This window comes from Callithrix jacchus, chromosome 6, assembly GCF_049354715.1.
Source record: "Callithrix jacchus isolate 240 chromosome 6, calJac240_pri, whole genome shotgun sequence".
In the NCBI taxonomy this organism is placed as follows: domain Eukaryota; kingdom Metazoa; phylum Chordata; class Mammalia; order Primates; family Cebidae; genus Callithrix; species Callithrix jacchus.
In genome coordinates, this window is record NC_133507.1 from 144,677,794 (window position 1) to 144,701,326 (window position 23,533).

At 35.4% G+C, this 23,533-nt stretch overlaps 1 protein-coding gene across 4 annotated transcripts in view; it reads left to right on the top strand.

Moving 5' to 3' along the window:
• Nucleotides 1–23,286, top strand: part of ACSL3 (acyl-CoA synthetase long chain family member 3) — a 75,384-nt gene extending 52,098 nt beyond the window's left edge. For all 4 annotated transcript variants that reach the window (XM_078328688.1, XM_078328686.1, XM_008999571.5 and 1 more), the window contains 9 exons: nt 1,191–1,314; nt 1,559–1,630; nt 2,978–3,117; nt 5,240–5,412; nt 7,414–7,488; nt 9,175–9,366; nt 11,249–11,363; nt 12,489–12,646; nt 20,149–23,286. In XM_078328688.1, the coding sequence (XP_078184814.1) occupies nt 1,191–1,314; nt 1,559–1,630; nt 2,978–3,117; nt 5,240–5,412; nt 7,414–7,488; nt 9,175–9,366; nt 11,249–11,363; nt 12,489–12,646; nt 20,149–20,306 (1,207 nt within the window). In that variant the 3' untranslated portion in view covers nt 20,307–23,286. The remainder of the gene's footprint in view (nt 1–1,190; nt 1,315–1,558; nt 1,631–2,977; nt 3,118–5,239; nt 5,413–7,413; nt 7,489–9,174; nt 9,367–11,248; nt 11,364–12,488; nt 12,647–20,148) is intronic.
• Nucleotides 23,287–23,533: the final 247 nt, after the last annotated feature.

The window sequence follows — 23,533 nt, forward strand, 5'->3', positions numbered from 1 at the left end:
ATTAGTCCTTCAGAGTCTGTTTATCGTAGGCATTTCTGTAAAAAATAAAAAAGGGCATTAAAATTAATGACAAAATAGTTATAGTGAGGTTTACAATATATAGATATTTATGTTTTAAAAAGTACAGAAGTTAACTTTGTATAGTTGTAAATTCTTTAAATTATGTTAATGAGCTTGTATTATTGCCTCTGTAGTTGTTTGTATATCTAAATACAATTCAGGTGAACAGGTAACTTAATCTGTCCAGTAAGTATTTGTTGAGCTTCAGTATTCTGCCTCTGATTTTTCTTGTCATAAGAAAAATCAAATTCCAGTGGTAGCAGTGAAAGTTAGAGTAGAACAGGAAAGAGACTGATGGAGAAAACCAGATGGAAGTTTGAGGGACTGTCAAGCAAACATTGCCAGAGATGCAGTCAGTATTCTCTTGACCAATAGTGTACAGTGATTGGATATTTTTAATGGTTTTAGGCACAGAAATTACAAGCATACGTGCACACACATACACAGTTGCTATGGGATTGAACTTGGGGATAGAGGAATTTCTCTTACGTATGCATACATTTCTGAAAAAATTCAACAATTTTCTTACAGGTTTGCCTCAGTTGCTTTCTACATTTTGGGTGTGGGGGCAGCTCTTGAATCATATACACGTATATATACACATATTTTCTATATATTACTATATGATCTATTATATAATCCAATTCCCAGAACAAGCATCTCATCTGTAAAATTTCTAGCAGACAGTTGTGGGTTCTTCTCTTCTGGTTGGCAACCCATTAGATGTAAAGACCATTTCCTCCCTGGATGATTTTTTTCTGTTCTTCAGAAAAACCCTATATTATTATTTGTTTAAGCTGCTGTGTCTTCTGCCTCAGTACTTTGCTTCAGCAGTGCTTATAATTCCTGAGTGCTTTTAAGTAGGACTGGAAATGGCATTCCTTCCTTCCACCTCCTCACTTTTAGGTTGAGCTGTAATTCTTTTTCCCTAACATCCCCAGCGTCTGTCTGTCTCTCTGTCTCTGTCTGTCTCTCTCTCTCTCTCTCTCTCTCACAAACACACACACACTTGACCAGCAAATGAATGCCCTGGGGCCCTTCCATGTGCCTTCAAGCTTGCTCCCATTGTAGAGCACTTTTGGCAGAGACAGAACCTGACCTTTGTTTCTGTTTTCTCCCTTTCCTTTTAGAGAGGAAGATGTCTACATTGGATATTTGCCTCTGGCTCATGTTCTAGAATTAAGTGCCGAGCTCGTCTGTCTTTCTCATGGATGCCGCATTGGCTACTCTTCACCACAGACTTTAGCAGATCAGGTCAGTTAAATGTCTGCAACTTGAAATACTAAAAAATTATAATTAGTTTTAATACTTTTTTTTAGTCAGTATGACAGTATAAGAATGATGGTTCATTTTAAAATGAGCTTTAGCCTCTTAAGTGCTTCTTAGACTGTAAGTACAGTAAAATAACTTATAATATGCTTTTTGATATAAGAATACCATTGAATTTTAAAAGTAAGGATCACTTTTTATGGATCACTCTTCCCTCTCTATTTTATAGTCATCAAAAATTAAAAAAGGAAGCAAAGGGGATACATCCATGTTGAAACCAACACTGATGGCAGCAGTTCCGGTAAGAAGTGACTCTTATTTAATATTTTGTATTAAAGAAGTATCACCCACCACAAGGCATTAGTGCTAATGAAAGAAAATATGTTGTTGACAAGGTAGTTTATGTAGGATTTATTCCTTATTGATTATGGTATTGCCTTAGGCACTACAGGATTTCTTCAGTCTTGCTTTAGCCTTTTTTGTTATTTACTAAGCGCTCAATTTCAGCTTCTATATGAAATTATCAGCTCCTTTCCCCAAATACTTATTGTTAAAATAAAAATTATTTTCATGATACCTGTTTGAGAATTCATTGATAACTTGAAGCATCTTGAGAGAAAGGAGGGAAAGTGTGAGATTACCTCCTTCTTAGCAAGTTGTGTAGTTACCTCCTGAGTCCTCAGGGAAGTCTGGCCTAAACACCAAACAAAGTGACAGAGAAGCTGGTGCAACTTTGAATGACTCAAGAGGGGCTGACATAATACAGAGGCCTGGGAATAAGACAAAGGAAATGGGGCAGCAGTGGTTTTCTGGCTCTTCATTACATAGGCTGAGTTTGTTTGGAAATGATGGCATTATTATCAGATACCTAAATGCTTACATCAGGAATAATTACATAGCTATTTCAAAGTGAAATATAAATAATCAGTAGTTTTGTAGTTTCTATAATTATAGTTTCTTAACTAGTATCCTACTTAAATTTTTTGTTCACTTAAAAATGACATAATTTAAAATTATGGAGGAAACATTATTTTAAGTAATTAAAAGTATACTTCATGTTAATGGACTTAGCAACCAAAATGCAGTGCAGACAAAGAAAACTTCCTGGTGCAATATTGAGACAAATAGCCAAACAAAACCCCAAAACATCCTGTGGTCCTTTTGTGAGCAAAGAATGTGTAACTGTATATTTTTATAAGATAAAGTTAGGAAATTTTTAAAATCATTTCAGATGGTTCATTTATTTCATGAATAGGTTTTAGTTAAGAATCAGTAAGATAAGCAAGGAAATATAAAGAATTATTAATAGTTAATAATAATAAATAATTATTAATAAAAGCCCCAAGGCTTTTATTTCTGCTTTTTCTTACAGTTTATGAGTATCTCAATATATTTCTGCGTTTAAAAATTATTTTTTTAAAAACTTTATTTTTAAACTAATTGTGGTTCTGTTTCAAAATTTGATCTTGATAGGATACATCTTTTCGAAAAATTCAAAAAAATTTTTTTCTTCTTGCTGAAGCACATCCACAGTTGAAGAATACATCTTTTAAAATTCCTTAATATTGCTAGAAATATTAACCTGATGCTAAGATTTGAATATGTAAGGCAGCTATTATCATCATTAAACTCATTTTCATACATTTAGGAAATCATGGATCGAATCTACAAAAATGTCATGAATAAAGTGAATGAAATGAGTAGTTTTCAACGCAATCTATTTATTCTGGCTTATAATTACAAAATGGAACAGATTTCAAAAGGACGTAGTACTCCACTGTGCAATAGGTAAGTAAAGACTCTCTATCTCCCTCTTTCTCTCCTTGATAATTTAATTGTTTAGTTCACATTAATAGCCCAATTAATGGAGATAGTTATAAGAAATACATTTAGTTCGTAGAGTCAAGGGAACTCTTTTAAAAAATTCCATCCTGACTGGGCGCAGTGGCTCATGCCTGTAATCCCAGCATTTGGGAGGCCGAGGTAGGAGATCACCTGAGGTCAGGAATTAGAGACCAGCCTGGCTAACATGGCAAAACCCCATCTCTACTAAAAATACAAAATGTAGCCGGGCTTGGTGGCATGCACCTGTAGTCTCAGCTGTTAGGGAGGCTGAGGCAGGAGAATCACTTGAACCCAGGAGGCAGAAGTTGCAGTGAGACAAGATCACGTCACTGCACTCCAGCCTGGGTGACAGAGTGAGACTCTTGTCTCAAAAAATAAAAATGAAAAAAATCCATCCTGACATGGGAGGATTGCTTGAGGCCAGGAGTTCAAGACCAGCTGGGTAACATAGCAAGACTCCCTCTCTGCTTAGTTGGACATGGTGTCACATACCTGTAATCCCAGCTACTTCAGGACTGAAGTGGGAGGATCGTTTGGGCTCCCAGTGGGAGGAGGATTGTTTGGGCCTGTGAGCAATAACCACTCCACCCTGAGTGAGAGTGAGACTCTGTCTCTTTAAAAAAACAAAACAGCCTGTATAACAATATGGGCAGTTTTAAAAAACCTTCAATGTCATTAAAAGCTTGTTTTCATTTAAGATTTTGCTATTTGTGTGTTTATATTTTCTGTGAACACCTAGGTAGTTTTAATTATTTTGAGAAGTAGTTTCTTTTTTGCTTTTATATTTATTTCAGTATGAATATAATTAAATGTTTTTGTTTAAAGAGTTAAATAATCAGTTTTATTCCAACTTGTATTTTTATAGCATTAATAGAGTACATAGATTTATGAGTTTATCATAAAATAGTTTAGAAGTTAGAAAATGGAAATATATGACATTCAAAGTATTTTTATGGGAATATTAATATGTAGTTTTCAGATGCTTCACATAATTTAGAGCTGTGTAAGTTGGATAACTAAGGCAATCCTGCCTTACGTTAGTTATTTCTTTAGTGAGCTATAAAGTTGGCCCTCTGTTTCCACAGGTTCCACATCTTTAGATTCAACCAACCATGGATCAAAAATATTCTGGGGAAAAACAATAAAATATAACATTGTTGTTATTAAAGTATAACAACAATGAAAAAGACAATACAGTGTAACAATTATTTACATAGAATTTATATTGTGTTAGATATTATAAGTAATCTAGAGATTTAAAATATTTTGGAGGCTGTATGTAAGCTTCATGCAAATACTATGTCATACTATCCAATTTTGTATGAGGGACTTATGTATCTGAGGATTTTGGTATCCAGAGGACTGGATGCCAGGGGATAACTGTAAAAGCTGATTTGAAAAGTCTGTTAATATCATTTTTTAAAAAATGGTTGCCATGTAGTCTTTACCTTTTTTAAAGGTTGTTTTGTTTTCTTAAGTACTCCCTCTCCTTTTTGATCAAAGCAGTCTTTTCATTAGTGTATTTTCAGAAACATCAATTAGATGTTTAACTTGTTTCTTTTTTTAATACCTCACAGATAATTTACTAGATTGTTTTTAACAGTAAACATTTCAAGGCTTGAATTAGTGAAACTTTGAAACATTGTCGTATGCAAATAATACACATTTCTAATAAATTAAAGCAAAAATTAATTTGATTTTAATATATTTTATAAAGATAAGATTGTTCAGTATTAATATAGTATATAATTATACATATGTTATGTAAATAATGAATAAAACTGGCCATAAGCAAAGGTTTTCCTGTTACTGTACAAAACTAAACCTGACAATTCAAATTCAAATATTACTTGAAAAGCTCTTAAGAGGAAATTATAAATTTTTGACCTTCTTGAACTTCAAAAAATTATTTGGGGCTCAAGAGAATCTCCAAATTGGCTTTGTGACTTTGGATAAGTAACTTAATCTCAAAATCTCTCATATCAAAACTGGGGAATTAGTTTAAGTGATTTGGAAAATCCCATTCAGTTTTAAAATCCTGTGGTTCTCTAATTTTTTTCTTTAGCTTTGTTTTCCGGAAAGTTCGAAGCTTGCTAGGGGGAAATATTCGTCTCCTGTTGTGTGGTGGCGCTCCACTTTCTGCAGCCACACAGCGATTCATGAACATCTGTTTCTGCTGTCCTGTTGGTCAGGGATATGGACTCACTGAATCTGCTGGGGCCGGAACAATTACAGAAGGTAGTGTTCTTCATGGTCAGAGACCTGGGGTGTGATGCCAGGCAGTTTTTGGGGTATTGGGATGTTTTCTGCAGATATATAGTAGAAGAGTAGAAAGGTGTTTGTGAGGCAGAATAATGGCAAATTCCAAGTACTGTAATACTGATATCAGTTTTTAGAATGCATTAGGTGCATCTAGACTCAATAATTCATTTAGAGAAGTTTTTATATCAAATTATGATATGTAATATTAAAAACCACTTAGCATTCTGGAAAGAAACTTTAGTAACAAACGTTGACTGTTTTGTGTACATTTATTTTCTCACATCAGTTATTAAATTTGTTTTTATGTAGAAAAAATAAGGTGTTTTTGTTTAGTTGTGTAGGTAAGTATATTAAGGCTCAGGTTCAGAAATGTTCGGATTTCTGTGAGTGTTAGAGAAGAATTAGGTTCAGGTCTGGGGAATACTATTACCAGAGTTTATCACAGGGATGTGGTTGAGAGGGGATCTACCACCTAATTAGCAGTTCTGAGATGAATTGTGTAGGGCCTCACGTGTCCCATTTATGGGAGAAAGTTATTTTGCTTTCCAGTACGAGGTAAAGTTATGCTTCTACTTTGTATTTGCTATATACTGATAGATACGAAACCCCATAACTGATTTTTTCCTATTTATTTTGAGTGCCTCTGTGTAGCATTTTCATGCTTTACTTCATTTTTCAGTTTTTCAGTGTTCTTTGTGTTTTATATGTTTTTGGAACCTACTTCTAAGTCAGTCATGTTTTGTAGGAAATAAGCAATCTTTTTTTTTTTTTGATATGGAGTTTTGCTCTTGTTACCCAGGCTGGAGTGCAATGGCTCTATCTCGGCTCACCGCAACCTCCGCCTCCTGGGTTCAGGCAATTCTCTTGCCTCAGCCTCCTGAGTAGCTGGGATTACAGGCACGCGCCACCGTGCCCAGCTAATTTTTTGTATTTTTAGTAGAGATGGGGTTTCACCATGTTGACCAGGATGGTCTCGATCTCTTGACCTCGTGATCCACCCGCCTCGGCCTCCCAAAGTGCTGGGATTACAGGCGTGAGCCACCGCACCCGGCCCAGCAATCTTAAATACATGCATGTAGGGTTTCTTTCTTCTGAGGATCCTTAATTTCTTCTGTTTTTAAGATTCAAATGGAATGATTAATCAGTAACAGTTTATGTTGTAAATAAAACTGTTTAAACTGTTCAATATCAGCCTTTCATTTCTGATATTTCATCTTCGAAGAGGAAACATAGTAATGTAATTCATAATTACACCAGTAGTAATTCATAATTACACCAGTAGTAATTCATAATAGTGGAGGGTTCTTTCCCCACATCCTTGAAAGCTACCAGTTTTATTCTTCAGCCTGGCTCCTGAGCTACTATTGTATTAATTTTAAATAGGCTGTGATAGCATAAGCTGATGGAAGCCTGCAGAGGTCTCACTCTGAAATGGTGATAATTAAATGGGAAAAGATTAGAGAGGTGTTTTGTACTGCATATCTATGAGTCCTAATAAGAAAGCAGAATAGATGTAAACCATTATGTTCATCATCCTTTAAGACAGGGGCTACAAACTCGTGAACCAGGCAGCTACCTATTTAAATGAGTCAAGTGGGCCCTGATATAAGACAATGTAATAGGTAAGGATTCTGGGGCAACAGGAACAGGCATGCCCTGCCTAACAGAGTCCGTCAGTTCTTGCTGTACCTGAAATGTGGGCCCATTGTTGCTGGCGATTCTGTACTTACAAGTAAAATTTTCTGATTTTTAAGAATGGCAATAACTAATTTAAAAACACACAAAAAAACCCATGTAGGCCAAAAAATACGATGTAGGCCTCAGCCTGTGGTTCACCAATATGTGATTTCTGCTTTTAAGGATTCTCTGGGAGTATCTCAGCTTTGGGATAAATCATCATTTTTGGTAATTTAGAAAAATGAAGCACTTTTTAAACTACTGTTCTCAAATTTTTTTTTTTTTTCATTTAATTTCTAGTGTGGGACTACAATACTGGCAGAGTGGGAGCACCATTAGTTTGCTGTGAAATCAAATTAAAAAACTGGGAGGAAGGTAATAAACTATTTTAACCACGGAGCATTAATTTTTAAAGTATTAAACTTTAAATTTAGCATGACTTTAAAATTATTGCTTCACTTTCTTCCTTTAGAATGTAAACACCCATAAATGCTCATTGTTATCCTTTGTAATAGACATATTTTATCTTGAACTATATGAATGCGTTTATTTTGTTTTGTCAAAGATGTTTCTGAAGAACTATAATTGTTTTTATTTTATTATATAAATGCAAGTAGAATTGTGGCAAAAACTTGAGAAATGTACTAGTAAGTGAATAATAAATTAGGAGTGATCCTAACTTTATCTTGCAGAGAAGTAAAATTATAAAATGTATTTTATGAAATTGTGGGATTTTTACATGTTTTTTTTTTTTTCTTTCTTTTTTTCTAAGGGCTTCTACCTGGTATTATCAGAAGGAAATTTTAACTGTAATTCCATAAAAGTCTGTAGCTTATGCCATTTAAAATAATGGTCACTTAAAAAATTAATTTGATCCTGTTAAAATATGCGAATTATCTGTGTTTTATTGGGATGTATCTTTCCTCTACACCAAGTAAAGATAAAGATTCTGGCTGGGCGTGGTGGCTCACACCTGTAATCCTAGCCCTTTGGGAGGCTAAGGCAGGGCGGTTCACCAGGTCTGGAGTTTGAGACCAGCCTGGCCAACATGGTGAAACCCATCTCTACTAAAAATACAAAAATTAGCTGGCTGTGGTGGCACCTGCCTATAATCCTAGCTGCTCAGGAGGTTGAGGCAGGAGAATCACTGGAACATGGGAGATGGAGGTTGCAGTGAGCCAAGATCGTACCACTGTACTCCAGCTTGGGTGATGAAGTGAGACTCAAAATAAATAAATAAATAATCTAAGGCTTGGATGTCATCTTTAGCAAAATTAGTGAAAATATTTAATAAATTTAAGATTAGAATCATTTTGAAATTATCTGTAAGAATATATCTTAATATGTAGTAACTCAATCTTTTTTTTTTGTTTTTTGAGAGGGAGTTTCACTCTTGTTGTCCAGGCTAGGGTGGAGTGTCATGGTGTCAGCTCGATGCAACCTCTGCCTCCCAGGTTCAAGGGATTATCCTGTCTTAGCCTCTCAAGTAGCTGGGATTACAGGCACCTGCCACCACATCCAGTTAATTTTTTATTTTTAGTAAAGACTGGATTTCACCATGCTGGCCAGGCTGGTCTCAAACTCCTGACCTCCGGTGATCCACACTCCTCAGCCTCCCAAAGTGCTGGGATTACAGATGTGAGCCACCGCTCCCGGCAGTAACTCAATCTTATATAGGGATTTGTTCTATTAGGGTTGCATGACTTAATACTTCTATCAGTTTTATCAGTATGATATTTAAGACCTTGCAGAATCTTTCAGATAGCTTGTCTCTGTTGTATTTATAATTTTATACAACAAATGGAAGATGTTGGATTTTAGAGTGTAATTTTTTTCTTGGAATAGAAGTTTGAAAACATAAATGCTTGTGGTTTAGCAACTGAGATTTTATGCCTAGTGCTAAATTGATAAACTTTGTTCATTCATAGTGTCTGCCTTTTTTCCTTTGAGAGATTCTAATTGGATTAAAATAAAATGTCCCTATTTAGGAACTAATCGTTTCAAATTTTTATGTGTTGTGTTTAACTTAACTCAAAATAAACTCAATTATTATTTTATTAGGTGGATACTTTAATACTGATAAACCACACCCCAGGGGTGAAATTCTTATTGGGGGCCAAAATGTGACATTGGGATACTACAAAAATGAAGCAAAAACAAAAGCCGATTTCTTTGAAGATGAAAATGGACAGAGGTGGCTCTGTACTGGGGATATTGGAGAGTTTGATCCTGATGGATGCTTAAAAATTATTGGTAAGTCATCTGATATTTTTTTGAAAATGAATGTTTCTGAAATGGCATTATACAAAAAGAACAATATATTTAGAGAAGGTGTTTAATAATGTAAATGTTTATGTAATGTTAGTTTGGGCTATTGCATCATTCCTGGAATATAGAATATGGACTGTGGAATTTATGAGGCCTGACGTCTTATGAGTTCTGGGAGATGGTTCAGTAGCAGTGGTATTTTTAATTACTCTTAGGCAACCCTCAGTCATTCTTTCCTGTGTAGGGAATACTCATTTCTGTGGATTCTTTGACATTTAGAGCTGTCACAGTCTGAACTGTACTCTTGCCTTAACCAGGAGAACAAAAGAAAACCAGGCAGCTTAAGTACTATGACCCATATGGGGTGAAAAATACCTTCTTCTGCTTCTCTTTTTAGGTTCTTTTTTTTTTTGTTAAGTCAATGGCATTTCTATACCTGTCATGCTAACTAGAAACCTGGGAGGAGATTCAAGACTGTTCTCTTCAGTCAGCTACTCCTACCTATTTTATATCCCACTAGTTTATTTTATGAGCTATGCCTCAGAATCATACTCTTCTCTTGTTGTCTCTTGCCTGATTATTGGTCAGGCCTGCACCTTCTGCCATCCTTTCCCAAGAATTTCCTCTCTGTTGCCATGCTTACCCCCCTAAAACACACCCTCTCACTACCACCATGTAATTGCTAAACAAGGTTCTTACCGGCCGCAGCCATTTAATATGTCCTGGAAGCTCAGTTGAGGGTGCCTCTGTTAACATTGTTCAGTTCTTCGCCCTCATCGTTAGTTGTTTCCTTCCTCTTCCTTGGTACAGCTGAAATTAGAGCTGATGTTTTTCTGGCTTTTGCCAGTACTGTTCCCTGACTACCTCTCACTCTTCCCTTAGGACTCAGCTCAAGCAGCTGAGCATAGTAACTCACGCCAGTATTTCCAGCTTCTTGGGAGGCTGAGGTAGGAGTATCACACAAGCCCAGGAGGCCGTGATTGTGCCACAGCACTCTAGTATAGGCAACAGAGTGAGACCTTATCTCAAAACCAACCAACCAACCAGCCAGCCAGCCAGCCAGCCAGCCAGCCAACCCACCCTCAGCTCAGGCCTCACTTGCAAGAATTTTTTCCAATCTCCAGGTTGGAGAACCTTCACTTAGCACTACTGTTACAGTACCAGTGTACTGAAGTATTATGTTTTCACATTATGCTTGTCTCCAGTTAGGTTGCGAGCTTGCAGTTGACATTGAATATCTTCTTCACCTGCCTGGTACTAATGGATACCAGGAATAAACCTGTTCAGAAGAACATACTTTAAGCCCTGCTAATGGGGTTCATAAAGTAGAAGTTAATTGTCCCTCTTCTCTTTTCTATTCTCTTCTCTCTTTTCGTTTCTTTCAATGTAGTCTTATTCAGGCTGGCATGCAGTGGCATGATCTCAGTGTACTGCAGCCTCTGCCTCCCAGTTTCAAGCAATTCTTCTGCCTCAGCCTCCTGAGTAGCTGGGATTACAGGCGTGCACCACCATGCCCAGCAAATTTTGTATTTTTAGTAGAGATGGGCTTTCACCATGTTGGCAGGTCTGGTCTTGAATTCCCAACCTCATTATCTGCCCTCCTCAACCTCCCAAAGTGCTGGGATTACAGATGGGCGCCACTCCACCCAGCCTGTTTTTCTTGAAAAACATGTATTTAACAGTATAAAAATTAGGGCTTAATTTTAATATATGCTTTTAATTTCAGCATAATCATTATTGCTTAATTTTGCAAAGTTTTAAATAATTGGATAGCAAATTACTTAGAGAATGGCCAGTATTTATATATGTATTAAATGTTAATATTATTCAGTGTTTTCTCCTCTCTACCTTTCTTTATTTTGTACAGATCGTAAAAAGGACCTTGTAAAACTACAGGCAGGAGAATATGTTTCCCTTGGGAAAGTAGAGGCAGCTTTGAAGAATCTTCCACTAGTAGATAACATTTGTGCATATGCAAACAGGTAAGAAAGTGGAACACATTACTTTGACTTCAAACATTTACTGTCTATAGACATTTTCTACCTGTATGGACCTTCTCTGTAAAATTGTTCAAAGAATGCTTCTTATCTGTTACCTGTGGGAAGGCCATTAGCTGACTCTTTCCTTGCAAGGCTTCCCCTGATCTCTCTCTGTCTCTCTGTCCCTGTTTTCTGCTTTACATCTCACTGCAGTGTCCCATGTAGGGAAGTGAAGAAAATAAAATCTTCCTTCCTACTGCCTTGGTACACCTACCTACCTGTCCCTCAGCATGGGAAGCTTCACAGAACTACTCCAGAGAAATGGGGAGTAAAGAAGTGGCAGTGAGCAGTGTGCTGCTTAGTACTTCCTCCCTGCTCTACACTGAGCCTGCTCAGCACTCTAGACAGGTCTCGGGCTTCCCATAATAATTATTATGGGAAAATAAAACCTGTTACCAGAAAAACTAATTTAGAAACAGATGTTGGGGGTACAGCTCAAGTGAAAAATGAATCGCATTTATTTATAAATGATTCTGATCTTTAGTATTTTCTTCAGCGTTGTTACAGTTCTGGATTTATTTATGTGATAGTAACGAGAAGTATCCCCTTCGTGATGTTACTGTTTTGTGGTCTTCAAAAAAGTATCTGCCTTCATTGGGCATAGTCAAGAGTTCCTCTATCAATGCAAATTCTCGATAACAAAAGAAAAAATGAATATATTCACATCATTTTGATTCATTGCTGAATTTTTTAGTTTTTATGTTAGATTTAGTTTTTTAAAACCTGCACCATGAAATACTGATAATCGATGTTTAAAGATGAATTTTCTAATACGTGTAATTTTCTTTTAAAATGTGTACCTGGCACATAAACAGTTTTTCATAGTTGAAATTTATCATGAAATGTCAGATTGAGGTTTATTTAGCAATGAACTCTGCCAAAGCATTGGAACATATTATGAATCAAACAGTAAAACTTGGCAGTTGCGTGAAATGGGTATGCCAGCCAAGTATGGCACATGCATTTAAAAAAATAGTGAAGTTATTTACTAGCTGTCACTAATAATAACTGCAGTTAACACAGTATACCATTTGGTTCCTTATCTAAGTTGTCCTTTCTGTATTTCAGTTATCATTCTTATGTCATTGGATTTGTTGTGCCAAATCAAAAGGAACTAACTGAACTAGCTCGAAAGAAAGGACTTAAAGGGACTTGGGAGGAGCTGTGTAACAGTTGTGAAATGGAAAATGAGGTACTTAAAGTGCTTTCCGAAGCTGCTATTTCAGGTGAGTATTCTGTTAAACCGATACTAAGAACTGAGATGGGAAGAGAGTACCTATATGCATTCAACCTGTTACAAGGTTTAGGGTTCATCACTTCCTGCTTAGAAACCATTTCTACCATTAGTATATGGAAGAGTAAACTTATTAGTTCCCCATTCAAGCCCTGCTTCACAAAGTATCCACTCACACCAAACTGATTTACGTGTATCTAGAATGTTCTTGTCTCTGCAACCTTTGCTTTCTGGGTTGAGCCTTTCTCTTATCTCAGCTGTTGCTCTTCAAGGCCTTGCTCAGTTTCCTGGCAGCACTAGCCTGTAGTGATCAGGTCAGAACTTCTTTTGAAACTTTATACAATGTTAGAGTACTGGTAATTGGTTGTACTAATAGTCCAAAACCATTTTTGGTGGGGTGAGGGGTTCCCAAGACTAGTTTAATATTGTTGGTTTAATAAAAACATCTGTGTCTTTTGAGTTGTATCAAGCACAAAATAAGCATTAATTTAATTTAATTTTATTATTATTATTTTTAAGCGACAGGGTCTCTTCTGTTGCCCAGATGGAATGCAGTGGCACAATCATAGCTTACTGCAGCCTTGAACTCCCAGGCTCAAGCAATTTTTCCTCAGCCCCCCAAATAGCTAGGGCTACCAGTGTATGTCACTGCACCTAGCTAATTTTAAAAAAGAAGTTGTTGGTGTTGTTTTGTTGTTGAGATGCAGTCTCACTATGTTGGCCAAGCTGGTCCTGAACCCCTGGGCTCCAGCGAGCCTCCCCGCTTAGCCTTCTGACTACCTGGGTGGGACAGCAGGCATGTGTCACCATTCCAGTCACCACCATTTACTTTTTAGTCTCCTTACATTTCAGTAATGTCAGATTCTTTAAAGTCCACCGCTGTGGTACATTGCTTAGTGATTTTGCTCATGGTATATATTCCTTTGGAAACCACTCCTGAAATGCGTTTAATCTTTGACGACTCAAACCTTGTGTATTATTTCTGTGTTTACTTTTACAAGTTAAAGTTAATACATCTTTTTTTACTCCCAAGGCACTTTATGTCTTTAGTTTTGCATATTTCTTTCATTTATTGTAGTAAAATTCTTATTCAATTTACTGTCTTAACGTTTTAGGTATACAGTTGAGTAGTGTTAATTATATTTACATTATTATGCAAATGATCTTTAGAACTTTTTCATGTTGCAAAACTAAAACATTATACCCATTACACTAATTCCCCTTCTTCCTCTCCCGCTTCCTGCCACCTTTTTATTTTCTGTTTCTAAAATTTTGACTACTTTAGGTACTTCAAACATGAGGAATCAGACAGTATTGTTTTGTGTCTAGCTTATTTAGCATAGCATATCTTCAGGGTTTATTCATATTGTACCATGTGATAGGATTTTTCTTTTTTAGGGTACATAATATTCCATTGTATGAATATTGCACATATTCTTTATCCATTCATCTGTCTTTGGACATGTGGTTTGCTTCTGCCTCTTGGGTACTGTGAATAATGTTGTGATGAACATAAATATGGCTGTGAGTTTCTGCTTTGAATTATTTTGTATATATACCCAGAAATGAGATTGTTAAGATCCTATGGTAATTATTACTACTGTATTTAATTTTCTGAGGAATCTCTATACTGTGTTCCATAATGACTGTTGATTTATATTCCCACAAACAGTCTACAAGGGTTTCCATTTCTCCACATTCTCACCAACATTTGTTATATTTTTTTTTCCTAATGTCCATTCTAACAGATATGAAGTGATATCTCATTGTGGTTTTGATTTGCATTTCTCTTGTTATTAATTATGTTGGACATCTTACATATACTTGTTGGCCATTGGGCATCTTATATATACTTGTTGTCCATTTATAGATCTTCTTCAGAAAATTGTCTATTCAAGTCCTTTGCCCATTTTTAAATCAGGATTCCCCCCACCCCACCCCCATAGTTAAGTTTTACAAGTTTCTTATAAATTCTGAGCATGTATTAGTCTGTTCCCACACTGCTGTAAAGACATACCTGAGACTGAGTAATTTATAAGGAAAGAGGTTTAATTGACACAGTTTTGCATGGGTCAAGGAGGCCTCAGAAAACTTACAATTCTGGTGGCAGAAAGGAAGACAGAGAGAAGCAAAGACACGTCTTACATGGCAGCGAGAGAGCAAACAAGGAAAGAGGGAAGAGCCCCTTATAAAACCATCAGATATTGTGAGATCCCACTTACCATCATGAGAACAACATGGGGAAACCACACCCATGATCCAGTCACCTCCCATCAAGTCCTGCCCTTGACATGTGGGGATTATAATTTGAGATGAGATTTGGGTGGGGACCCAGAGCCAAACCATGTCAGGTCATTAACTCCTTATGAAATACATGATTTGAAAGTATTTTCTCCTATTCTGTAGTTTGTCTCTTCACTCTTGTTTCCTTTGTTGCACAGAAATTTTTAAGTTTTGTGTAGTCACACTTGGATTTTCTGCTTTTGTTGTCTGTGGTTTTAGTGTCATATCTAAATGTTATGTTGTGAGTTTTTCTGTATATTTCCTTGTAGTCATTTATAGTTTTAGGTCTTTAATCCATTTTGAGTTAATTTTTGTATATGACATAAAGGTCCAGTTTCATTCTTTTGCATGCAGGTATCCAGTTTTCCCAACACCATTGGTAGAAGAGGCTGTCTTTTCTCCATTATATAGTCTTTACACCCTTTTCAAAAATTATTTGGTCATTTATATATGCAAGGATTTGTTTCTGAGCTCTCTGTTCTGTTTCATTAGTCTGTCTGTCTTTATGGCAGTACCACACAGTCTTGATCACTATTATTTAGTGTAGTATGTTTTGAAATCAGAAAGATGAGGCCTCCTACTTTGTTCTACTTTTAAAATATTTTTTTGACTATTTGGGGTCCCTTGAGGTTCTATGTGAATTTTAGGATATTTTTTTCTCTTTCTGCAAAAATGCCATGGGAATTTTGATAAGGATTTTATTGAATCTGTGTATTACTTTGGGTTGTATGGATATTTTAATGATATTGAGTCTTTCAATCCACTAATACAGGATATGTTTGCATTTATTTGTGTCTTTTAAAATTTCTTTTAGCAACATTTTGTAGTTTGTAGTGTACAAGTCTTTCACCTCTGTGGTTAGTTTATTCCTAAGTATTTGATCCGTTTTTGATGCTACATTAAATGGTATTGTTTTCTTAATTTCTTTTTCAGAACAGTCATCGTTAGTGTATAGATAAGCAATTGACTTTAAATGTTGATTTTTTTGTCCTGCAACTTTGCTGGAATCTTTGTTAATTATAAAGGTGTGTGTCTTTAGTGTTTTCTACATATAATCTGTTTTCTTATTAATCTTCTGATCTACTCATAAGCGAAAGTGGGGTATTGAAGTCTCCGACTATGATTGTATTGCTTTCTATTTCTCCCCTAGTTATGTCAGTGTTTGCTTCATATATTTAGAAACTCTCAAGTTAGGTGTATATTTATACTTGTTACATCATCCTGGAGAATTGACTCTTTTATCGTGATAATTGATGCCCTCCTTTGTCTTTTGTCTTAAAGTCAATTTTTCTTTGTCTTTTGTCTTAAAGACAATTTTTGTCTTAAAGTCTACTTTATTTAAGTATGGCCATCCCTTTATGTTCTTATTTGCATGGAACATTGATTTCTATCCTTCATGTTAGGCTATTCATGTCCTTAGATCTAAAATGTGCTTCTTGGGGACAGCATATACTTGGGTCTTGTTTTATATTCAGTTGGTCACTGTATCTTTTAATTGGACATTTAATCAGCATTTACATTTTAGGTAATTACTGATATGAAAGACTTTTCATATCTGTTTCCATTTTGTGAACTATTTTCTGTGTATCTTATAGCTTTTCCTCTCTTGCTACCTTTTGTTTTGTTGATTTTTTTTGTAATTACATTCTTTGATTTCCTTGTCTTTTATCTTTGTGTATTCTATAGATATTTTCTTTGTGGTTGTCAATGCAGTTACATAAAACATTTTAAAATTATATCAATCTATTTTAGTCTGATAACAACTTTATCTTCCATCTCATCTAAAAACTTGACTCCTTTGTCTTCGCTCCTCCCTCTTTCTTATTGTGTAATCATTGATATAGATTCCTAATTACTTTTTGTCTTTGTTTTATAAATTCTCTACCAGATTTAAATGTGACTTACGCACCTATATCTGATTACTTTAGAATTCTATATTTGTCAGTGTATTTACCTTTAGCAAGGAGTCTTGTAGTTTCATATGGTTTTGTGTTAACCATTACTATTTGTTTTCCTTTTGCTTTAACTTGAAGGACTCCTTTAATTATTTTTTGTAGGGTAGGTCTAGTGGTGATAAACTCCCTCTACTTTTGTTTATCAAGGAGTCGTAATTTTTCCTTTATTTTTGAAGGACAGGTTTAGGTTACAGTATTCTTGATTGACAGTTTTTTTTCTTTCAGTATTTTGAATAGTACTCCTTTCTAACCTGCCAGCTTTCTGCTGATAAATAATAGTTCAATGAGAGGTTCCTTGTATATGATGAGTCTTTTTATTCTTGCTGCTTTCAAGAATTTTTGTGACTTGACAGCTTGAAGACAAGTGTCTTTGGGTATAGTTTTCTTCCTAGTGGAGCATTTTGAGCTTCTTGAATTTATACTCCCATTTCTCTTCCCAGATATAGGAAGGTTTGGGCCATGATTTCTTCAAATAAGCTTTCTGCTCCATTGTCTCTTTTCCTTCTGAACTCCTATAATGAACATTTTTCTACTTCATGGTGTCCCATTTGTTCCTTAGGTTCTCTACATATCTCTTCGTTTTTACATTTTTGCTCCTCTGTCTTAGTAATTTTAGAAGTCCTGTCTTTTGAGTTCATAGATTCTTTTTTCTACCTGGTCAAGTCGCTGTTGATCCTCTCGTGAATTTTTCAATTTATTTAATGTATTTAGTTCTAGAATTTCTATTTGGTTCTTCATTAAAAAAATTTTTATTTCACTTATATTTTCATTTTGTTCATGGATTGCTTTCTTGGTTTTGTTCAGGTGTCTGTCTGTACTCTCTTGTAATTCGTTGAGCATCCTTATGATAGTTATTTTGAATTCTTTGGTAGTTCAGATATCTCCATGCCTATCAGGGCTTTATTTCTGGAGATTTAATTTGATTTTTTGGTAGCCTATGTTTTTCAGTTTCTTTGTATATTTTTAATTTTGGTGGGTTGTCAGCATTTGAAAAATCAGCTACTTTCTCTGTCTTGCAGTCTGCTTTTGTATTGAGAAGACTTTGCCCAGTCAGGCCTAATAAAGTTCCTAGAACCAGCCATCTTAAGCCTTTTCTGAGGCTATGTCCTCTCCGGGTTTGTGGGGTATAGTCTAATCGAAGAGGTTTGCTTCTACCCAGGAGGTCCCTCTGGTGTCTACGATATTGTGGCTTCGCTGGTGCTGTAGTGAACCATGGTACTGGAGCTCTACCTAGTGTCCGTCTGTGATACTGCAGCCTCTGGTGCAAGTTAATCTTTGTTTTGGACAGCTCTCAACCTGGTTTCCTGTTCCTGTTATTTAGATTCAGGAAAGACAGAAGCCAGTTCCTTGTACCCCAGAAGTCAGAATATTGGATGTATATAGTGCTACTTGACTTTCCTAGGGAGAAGTCAGAAGTTGGGGTTTCTTCCCTTTTACTTTCTACTGTGCTGAAAGGAGGGTCTCTTGCATGCAAATGCCTTGCATTTTTCTATCAGCCTTTGATGCAGTTGGTTTCCTGCTGTCCCAGAGGGCAGGAACCTCTTAATTGCTTTCTTACGCAATTAAGTTTTTTTACGCAGGCAATAGGTAGGCCCATATATTATTACTGTTAAATCCATGTTTCTGTAGGGGAAGGAGAGACTCTGTTTTCCTATTTTGTCATGTTGCTGACATCATTCCTTAACACATTTCTTTTTTGTATCATATGGCTAGCTGTTTACCCATTTCCCTTTGTTAGATTGTATGCCACTTGAGAAACTCCTCGTTTTTTTGTATTTTAAAAAATTTATACATAGTAATGGTTATTTTAAATATTTGTTGAATGCTTAGAAAAGTAAAATTTAGTCCTACTGACAACATACGGTTTTACAAAACTACATCTGCCCTTTAATCTCCTTTAAATGCTTTCCTTTCTTCCCTCCCTCCCTCCCTCCCTCCCTCCCCCCCTCCCTCCCTCCATTTGCTACTATTATGAATTTCTTGAATGTTAGGCAGAATGTTAGGACACAGTAGTGAGCAAACATTCTGTCTCCACACAGCTTGTAGGGAATATCCTGGTTCAATGACATAATTGTCTTCAACTTTATATTTTTTTAATTTCTGAAGTAAATGTGCTCTGTATAATAAATTCAAGGAAAACAAACAGGTATAAAGGAAATGGTGAGTTTCCCTGTTTCCTTTCTCCTGGATAACAGGCTCTAGACATGTGCAGTTTATAGCTTGGTATATATCCTTCTACACGTCTAGCTGCATATCAGTTTATGCAGCCTGTGCTGCAACTTGTCTTTTTTTTTTTTAACCCAACAGTTTGCATTTATGCAGCACATAATGGAGTTTCAGTCAGTGAAGGACTGCATCTGTGACAGTAGTCACATAAGATTACTATCATATTTTTACTCCCTTTATATGCTTAAATACATACTTAGCACTGTGTTACAATTACCTACGGTATTCAGTACAGTAACATACGGTGCAAGTTTGTAGCCTAGGAGCAATAGGCTATATAATGCAGCCTAGATGTATAGTGGGCTGTATCTACATTTGTGTAAGATACACTACAATGCTTCCATCATGGCAAAACTGCCACGTGATGCATTTCTCAGAACTTATCCCTGTCATTAAGAGAGATGCATGATTATATTGGATACCCTATTAGATACCTGCATAAATCTAATTTTTTTTTAATGAGATGGGGTCTCGCTCTGTTGCCCAGGATGGAGTGTATAGCACGATTATCGCTAACTGTATCTTCAGAACTCCTGGGCTCAAGTGATCCTCGCACCTCAGCCTCCTGAGTAAGTGGTGCTACAAGCTTATGCCACTATACTCAGCTCATATTTTTTATTTCTATTAAAAAAATTTTTTAAAGTTATTTATTTTCAAGATAAGGTCTCACTGTGTTGCCCAGGCTGGCCTCGAACTCCTTACCTCAAGCCATCCTCCTGCCTGAGCCTCCAGAGTTACTGGAAGTACAGGTATGAGCCACCATACCTCGCTCTAACTTGTTTTGGTGACAGAGTTATATTCTATTTTGTTCCTTTATCATATTTTATTTAACTCATTCTCCTATTGATGAGGACTTGTTAAATAGTTTATTGTTTTACTTATGTTAGTATTTTGAGGAATAGGTTCTTTAGAAGTGACATTCGTGAGCCACTTGGTTGTGCATTTTGATGCGTACTCAAAAAGTAAGGAAGTTAACACTATTTGCTGAGAACCTAAATACCTTTTCTTTCTTTTTTAAAAATCATCTTAGCAAGTCTGGAAAAGTTTGAAATTCCAGTAAAAATTCGTTTGAGCCCTGAACCGTGGACCCCTGAAACTGGTCTGGTGACAGATGCCTTCAAGCTGAAACGCAAAGAGCTTAAAACACATTACCAGGCGGACATCGAGCGAATGTATGGAAGAAAATAATTACTCTCTTCGGGCATCAGTTTGCTACAGTGAGCTCAGATCAAATAGGAAAATACTTGAAATGCATGTCTCAAGCTGCGAGGCAAACTCCATTCTTCATATTCAACCTAAACTGTTACTTCTCATGACGTCACCAGTTTTAACTGACAGGATTAGTAAAACGTTAAGACAGCAAACTTGTGTCTGTCTCTTCTTTCATTTTCCCCGCCACCAACTTACTTTACCAATTATGACTGTACTTGTCAGTATGAGAATTTTTCTGAATCATATTGGGGAAGCAGTGATTTTAACACCTCAAGTTTTTAAACATGATTTATATGTTCTGTATAATGTTCAGTTTGTAACTTTTTAAAGTTTGGATGTATAGAGGGATAAAAAGGAAGTATAAGAATTGGTTATTTGGGGGATTTTTTTATTCTATTTAAAAAGACGAGTATTGATACGAAATTATGTAAATTTCAAATGCTTATGAATCAAATCATTGTTGAACAAAAGATTTGTTGCTGTGTAATTATTGTCTTGTATGCATCTGAGAGAAATAAATATACTTGTACTTAATGTTTTAAGAAATTGAGATCTTGTGAATATATGCCTGTCACTGTCTTCTTTATATATTTATTTTTTATTAGAAAAAATGAAGTTTGGTTGGAGATGCATGAAACAAAATAGCAAGAGAGGGTTATGGTTTAATAGTGAGATAACACAGCACGTGTAGCACCAGTTGATAATTAGTCTTTAGTAGCTTACTATCAAAATGTTCAGTGTCTTCTATTTAGCTGTTGAAACTAGGAACATATCCAAACTTAAATGGAAGCAATTCTGAAAGAGAGGATAGAATTTAAAAAACAAAGAGTATATAAAGTTATTCTTTGAATATTTCATTGACTATATGTACATTGAGTTGTCTATATTTATAAACACATTAGTCATGGAAAATTATCCCAAATGCTCCTACTTTTAGTCTAGATATTTCATAATATATCTCATTTGAAATTAATATTTTTTCATGGTTTGCACTGATGCGTGTGTGTATGTGTGTGAGAGTCAGTGGTAGCTTATTTAAAAACTAAAAAGCATCCTTTCTATTATAATCTTTCTACACTAGAAAATGAAATAATTTAGAATGCACTTGATAATAGCATTCTCACTAAGATACATGAGAATTTAATTAACTTTATAACCACCTGAGTTAAAATTTAATTTATAGATTTTTTTGTCAGTGTTGGAGTTATCTGTGATTCAGACACATTGCTTGTGTGCTGCATAGTAAGTCTTTTCATATATACTGCTTGTCTATTGCTATTTCTGGATTATCAAGAGTAATAGTGCACCAACTAGGATGTGCTCAAATCAGGACTTAAATCATAGGCGCCACATCTGTTATGTCAGACCAGTTATCTTCTTGATTTTCAGTTACTGTAGGCAACAAAAGGCGAAAAGAAAAGATAAGCACATAGGTCTGTGTAAAGTAAGGAGAGTCTTAGGAGCAGCCAGGACAGTGCATGTGTGTTCAGTCACATCACAAAAATTGTATGTGGAGACATTGCAATACAGTGTTTGTTTTGTTTTCAACTTTTCTTGTATTCTTGTATATTTGTATTATGTTTTGAATGCTTTCTTCATAGTTAAATATTAATGTTTGGGATAACTGCCAAGAAGAAGTAAAAATATTTAAAGTAAATGGAACTTTTATATGAGGATGCTGTGATCTAAAAATTAAATCTGAGTGGGTGGAGAGAATTTGTTTCTGATGCCTTGTCTTAGATGATTTAAAAAAAGGATTGTATTTAGGAAAAAGTGTTAATGCTTCAAAGGAGAGATACTGATTGTGACTTGAAATAGTGTCAGATGAATATGTAGCTGATCACTAATGGAACCGTCTAATGAGGCAGGCTTAGACTCTATCTAGTTTCTTTTGTTTTCTCATATGAAGTTTATAGTTCCTTTCAGTCCTAAAATGTCAGATGCCAGTTGTCAAATGCCACAGTAGAACATGAAATTAAATAGAGTCCCCTTTTAAACATTTCTCTGTAAGCAAAACCATCTTTAGTGACTTAAAAAATAATACTGTCTAAAATTACCCTTTCAAGAAAAAAAAAAAAACTGTTGAATGAAGAAACGACCCAATAATTATGACTCATACAAGAAATGCTGGTTTAACCAGGAGATCTTTGGGAAGGAAATAAGGAATTTCAAATTGCTAAATCTAATACAAATATCTGACAATAGGATATGGATCTAAAAGAATGGTTCTCAAGAGCTGTTGTTTACTGGGAATAAACTAAGCTGTATGAAGAGTTCATGAACATTTCATGTTCCGGTGAGTTTAGCAGCTTACAGCACAGACTGGGGGCCACTCCATTTTTCTTCCACCCCCTCCTCCATTGACATGCTTCTTAGCAGAAACTTCAATAAAAAGTTTTTGTTGACAAAGAACAAACCTGAAAGTAAGTAGTATCTACTTTCTAAATACTACTCTGCTTTTCAGTAGTGGAATTGATTAGATATTTATAATGTTCTCTAAAGCTTGTAAGTTTTTCAGCCATGTTTAAAAATAGATTAACCTGGAATAACTTTTCTGTTTGCTGCTAAAATACTCATGATGTTACCGTTTTTAAACAACTAGTCCCTGTGATACAACTTTAAAAAAATTTGAAAAAATTTTTAAAAATCTCTGATGTGTGGGCTCCTTTTTTCTCCGAAGAATTATGTACATCTGTGGTGTTTTACAGGGGGATCTACTTTTAAACAGTGTACATATTGGACCACACTGAAATGTGATATATCCTTTCTCTACTTAAAATTGGTTATTTACTGTGAGTTCATTTCCGATGTATTCTTGGTTGTTGCTGTTTTCTGCCTGAAGACATGTATATCATAAAGAGAGCTACATGGTATGGACTATTTATTTGTAATTTGACATAAAGTTTGAAGAATAAAGATATATAAAAATTAAAGTTTCTGATATTAAAGCTCTTAATATATTGGGCGTTTTTTTTCTTTTGGTTTTGTTTTTTAAGAAAAGCTCTTCCCGTAACAGTGAAACTCTGACATTTCTGAAATACTTGTTGAAGAAGGAGTTTGGGGAATTTTCCATCCTGCCCCACTAACCACAGGGAGATTTTTTATTCTAGAAATTCTGCATTAATCTACTTTATTTCCTAGCTTTTTAATATTCTAACTTTTCCCTAATCCTTCTTGAATTCCTTCTTTTCATTCTTGCTTTT